Here is a 4,828-nt window from a genome sequence, read left to right on the forward strand (position 1 = left end):
GTTGTTTTGGCGGGTCCGGGCTGGGGATTCGAACCCGCCACCTTAGGTGTACGTGGCTGGCGCCTTAGCCGGTTGAGCTATAGGCGCCGAGCCCCAAACCAATTTTTCTGACACCCACATACTCCCAGTTCTTATTTTAGGCAGGAAATAGGTTGGTGGATCACTTGTAATTATGCTACACTTTTAAAAGAGAAAAACATAAAGATGAACTCACCTGATGCTTTTATTATCTATTTTTAGGTTACATAAAATAGCTAAAGTGTTTTTATTTTTGTCTATAAACAACCAAAAAAGCATTACTTTGGACAAAGTCTATCACAGGATGGGAAAGGGTTAAGCAGTGTCTACAAGATTGGGGTCAGGGTTAAGAGAGGGTGACCAATTCTACAAGGCAAGTGAATCAGGGAAAAAAAAGCATCCTTGGAGGCTTTGAGGAGGGGTTCCCATACCACTTTCTACCACCTTAGCCAGGCCTTTATGGCACATACATTGAGAGTACTATAAGCAGTGTCCCAAACACTAAGGAGCAGAACTTTTTGTTTATCTTATTAAAAACTGTTTTTAAGGCTTTGACTCATTTTTTTGTTTCTATTTCCAGGAATGTGACCATCCTTATCATTGGCTTAGAGAACTCAGGCAAAACTGTTCTTGTGAAGGCTATTCAAAGATGTAAGCAACTAAGAGCATTCGACACTGGTGTAGGTCTCCCATGGACCCCAGGGTCTAATGAAATTATCAATCCTTCCTAGCATTACTTCATGGACCTCAGTTTCCCTCTTTTTGAGAAAAAATACCTACACCTCCCAACACACACACATACTCTCCCCCAACCCCCTCGGGTGTTATCGGTCTGTTTATGTAATGTCTGTCACCTGCTCCTATTACAAGATATCCTAACTGAAAGTCTTTTCATAGTGTCAAGTATGAATGAGCTCATACTATGTAAAGCATTGCAGTCAATTATGAAGGATAGCATGTTTGAAACGGTGTCTAGTCTCAAGAGCTCAATTATAGTGGAATTTGGTCTAGATAAGAAAAGACACGTGTGGGATGATAAAGAAGTTTAATAACATGAAACACTTTGTGACAGCTAATATAGAGTTCCAGCTTGAGTAATGTCAATTCAGAGATGTACAAATTTAATACCAGATCTCTAGTTTAATATCTTGAGATTTCAGGAAGCAGTTACACAGGATTTTAGGAGGTTACTAAACTAGTTGCGAAGGTCCAGCAAGCTGCCAATCAACCAATCAAAGAGGTCAGTACTGTGTCTGGCATAGGATGCCTTCCATCAGTGCTCACTGAATAAATGAAGGGGTGTGATGACGTGGCTGAATTTTACATAATCTGGCAGCCCGTGGCAAAGTATAGGAAAGGCTAACCTGACTCCTCCGTCACTGGCCTACTTGAGGCCCTCTTCAATTTCCTTGACCTGTGGCAACAGCCTTCTGGCTGATATCATCATCTCCAGTTGTCTCCCCAGTCCACAGTTACCGAAATGACTTCATGCAAAAATCTGATCATAGCAATTCCCCATTGTTCTTGTTTGTTTGTTTGTTATTTTTTCTGTTTTGAGACAGAGCCTCAAGCTGTTGCCCTGGGTAGAGTGCTGTGGCATCACAGCTCACAGCAACCTCCAACTCTTGGGCTCAAGTGATTCTCCTGCCTCTGCCTCCCAAGTAGCTGGGACTACAAGGGCCTGCTACAACACCCAGCTATTTTTTGGTTGCAGCTGTCATTGTTTGGCAGGCCTGGGCTGGATTTGAACCCACCGGCTCAGGTGTATGTGGCTGGCGCATTAGCTGTTTAAGCCACAGGCACCAAGTCCCTCATTGTTTTCAAGATAAAAATTTACGTTCCTTAGTGGCAGACAAGGCCTTCCATGAGTTGTTCCCTGACTCTTCTTCCAGCTCCATTTACCATGCTCTTCACATTTGCCCTCTGATCCAACCAGAATAAATGTCTTGCCATCTCTCTGCCACCAGTGTTCTAGTTCAAGTGGACATGCTTTCTATACACACTGGCCCACTGCCTAGCATTTCATTCCACCATAATCTACCTGCTTAATCATGTGCCTCAAGTCACAGCATAGCTTAAACTCAGGAAAGCCTCACCTAACTCCCAGAGCCTCCTTCCTCAGCTCCTACTCTATTCCGCACAACCCTCTAGCACATACTTACCACATCAGCATGCACCTACAAATCCATCCCCTAGAGGGTGAACCCTTGAGCAGAAGTAATACATCTTTTAATCTCTGTATCTTTAGCTTCTGTACTTTTTGCATCTTGAGGTAGGTACTCAATAAATATTTGTGTAATTAATGCTTTCAGCCATTCCACCATTCCTGAGGCTACCTGCTGCCATTTTTCTAATTTCTTCCTCGGCCCCAGTGGCAGCTCCAAGCACCACATTTTAGCCAATGGCAAACTTGTTTCCAGTTCTCTGATAGGCAACAATGATAAGAAGGTAAACATCAAAGAGCCAGGATAAGCTACAAGATTACTAATGAAAGTGGGGATAATTTTTAGAGCCCCAACTCAGCCTCACCCCTTGATTCCCACTCAGTTTGGGTGGGGCCTCAGGTGTATATTTTAAGAACTCCCCAGGGGTTCCTGATAGCCAGACCAGCTTTGGGAAGCATTCATCTGGAATTAACTGTATGCTACTTGGTGAGAATAGTGTCTGCTTTTCATTTTAATTCCTAGAGGACAATGTCTGGAGTCAAATTTATTTTGTTACTGCATAACTTGCCTTGTGCTCAGTGAATACCTTGGTTCATAAGTGTATTGGTTTATGGTTGTGACTATATTCACAGAGAAGTTTTTAATAGGAACTGATGTCACATTCTAAAGAATGTCTCAGTCTCAGGCTGCCTCTGTCCATGCACAGACAGAGGTCCGGACCACAAGAATCAATCTATTAGGTTGCTCTGTGCTCAAAACTGAATGACTCACCTCCCTTGCTTCTGCAAATGTTTCTTTTCTTTTCTCAGCTTAAGACCCCACTGATGAGCTTCCCTCTGCCCTATACACACCCACAAAAGTGGTTTGGTTTCATTTGAGACAGGAGTCTCACTCTTTGTTCCCAGGCTAACATGCCATTGCATCAGCCTAGCTCACAGCAACCTCAAACTCCTAGATTCAAGTGATCCTCCTGCCTCAGCCTTCTAAGAAGCTGTGACAACAGGCACATGCTACAATACCTAATTATTTTTTCTATTTTTAGTAGAGCCAGGTCTTTTTTTTTTTTTTTTTTTTGAGACAGAGCCTCAAGCTGTCCCCTTGGGTAGAGTGCCATGGCATCACAACTCATAGCAACCTCCAACTCCTGGGCTCAAGCGAAATCTCCTGCCTCTGCCTCCCAAGTAGCTGAGAACACAGGCACCCGCCACAACGCCTGGCTATTTTTTGGGGGGCGGGGGAGGGGAGTTGCAGCCATCGTTGTTTGGCAGGCCCGGGCTGGATTTGAACCCGCCACCTTAGATGTATGTGGCTGGCACCTTAGCCACTTGAGCCACAGGCACCGAGCCGTAGAGCCAGGTCTTAATCTTGCTTAGACTGGTCTCGAACTCCTGAGCTCAAGCAATCTTTCTGCCTCAGCCTCCCAAGAGTGCTAGGATTAAAGGCATTAGCCACTGGGCCCAGCTTCCACAAATGTTTTTAAGATGACTGCAGAAACAGATGATTAACTAGGAAGGAAATTCCCATCTACAAGTAGCGACTTGTGTGAACATGTGAAGATGCCAGCTATAAAATATTTGGCACACATACCATTATTATTGATGACACCATTCACTATAACTGTTTTCTCTGGCATTGTCACATGGAATAAGAAACCTAAGCATGAGCTCAAGCATGTGCCCTAAATAAGGACATTCAGATCTGTTCCTCTCAAATCTAGCTATACACCTGGGAAGGTTTTTTTAAAAAAAATATGATTTTTAAGCCCCACCCAAGATCTATGGAATCAAACCCTCAAAGAATAAAGCCTAGCATCATAGGTCTAAAAAGCTGCATAGGCTAGGTGCCTGTGGCTCAAGCAGCTAAGGCACCAGCCACATATACTTGAGCTGGCGGGTTTGAATCCAGCACGGGCCCACCAAACAACAATGATGGCTGCAACCAAAAAAAAAAAAAAAATAGCCGGGCATTGTGACAGGCGCCTGTAGTCCCAGCTTCTTGGGAGGCTGAGGCTCGAGACTCACTTGAGCCCAGGAGTTGGAGGTTGCTGTGAGCTGTGATGCCACAGCACTCTACCCAGGGCAACAGCTTGAGGCTCTGTCTCAAAAAGTAAAAAAAAAATAAAAAGCTGCACACATACGTGATCATGCAGAACAGTAGATACTGAGAACCAATGATCAGAATCACCTAGGGAACTTTCAAACCTATTTATCCTGAATGTGGAGATTCAAATACTTTGGTCTGGAGAGGCCCCATGGAATCTATATCTATATCTATATCTATATATGTATATATATATTTTTTGAGACAGAGTCTCAAGCTGTCACCCTGGGTAGAGTGCCGTGGTGTCAAAACTCATAGCAACCTCCAACTCAGGTTCAAGTGATCCTCTTGCCTCAGATTTTTTATTTTTAGTAGAAATGGGGGGGGTCTCACGTTTTTGCTCAGGCTGGTATTGAACTCGTGACCTCAAGCAATCTACCCACCTCAGCCTCCCAGAGTGTTAGGATTCCAGGCATGAGCCACTGGGCCCAGCCAGAATCTATATCTTTTTTTTTTTTTTGAGATGGAGCCTCAAGCCATCCCCCTGGGTAGAGTGCCATGGCATCACAGCTCATAGCAACCTCCAACTCCTGGGCTCAAGCGAG

The 4,828-nt window shown here is 44.2% G+C and overlaps 1 protein-coding gene across 1 annotated transcript in view; it reads left to right on the plus strand.

Annotated features, from left to right (window-relative positions):
• Positions 1 to 4,828, plus strand: part of ARL13A (ADP ribosylation factor like GTPase 13A) — a 17,330-nt gene that overhangs the window by 325 nt on the left and 12,177 nt on the right. Inside the window, exon 2 of the mRNA XM_003797852.2 lies at positions 599 to 669. Within this exon, the coding sequence (XP_003797900.2) occupies positions 599 to 669 (71 nt within the window). The remainder of the gene's footprint in view (positions 1 to 598; positions 670 to 4,828) is intronic.

This window comes from Otolemur garnettii, unplaced genomic scaffold, assembly GCF_000181295.1.
Source record: "Otolemur garnettii isolate 467f Iridium unplaced genomic scaffold, OtoGar3 scaffold00125, whole genome shotgun sequence".
Lineage (NCBI taxonomy): Eukaryota > Metazoa > Chordata > Mammalia > Primates > Galagidae > Otolemur > Otolemur garnettii.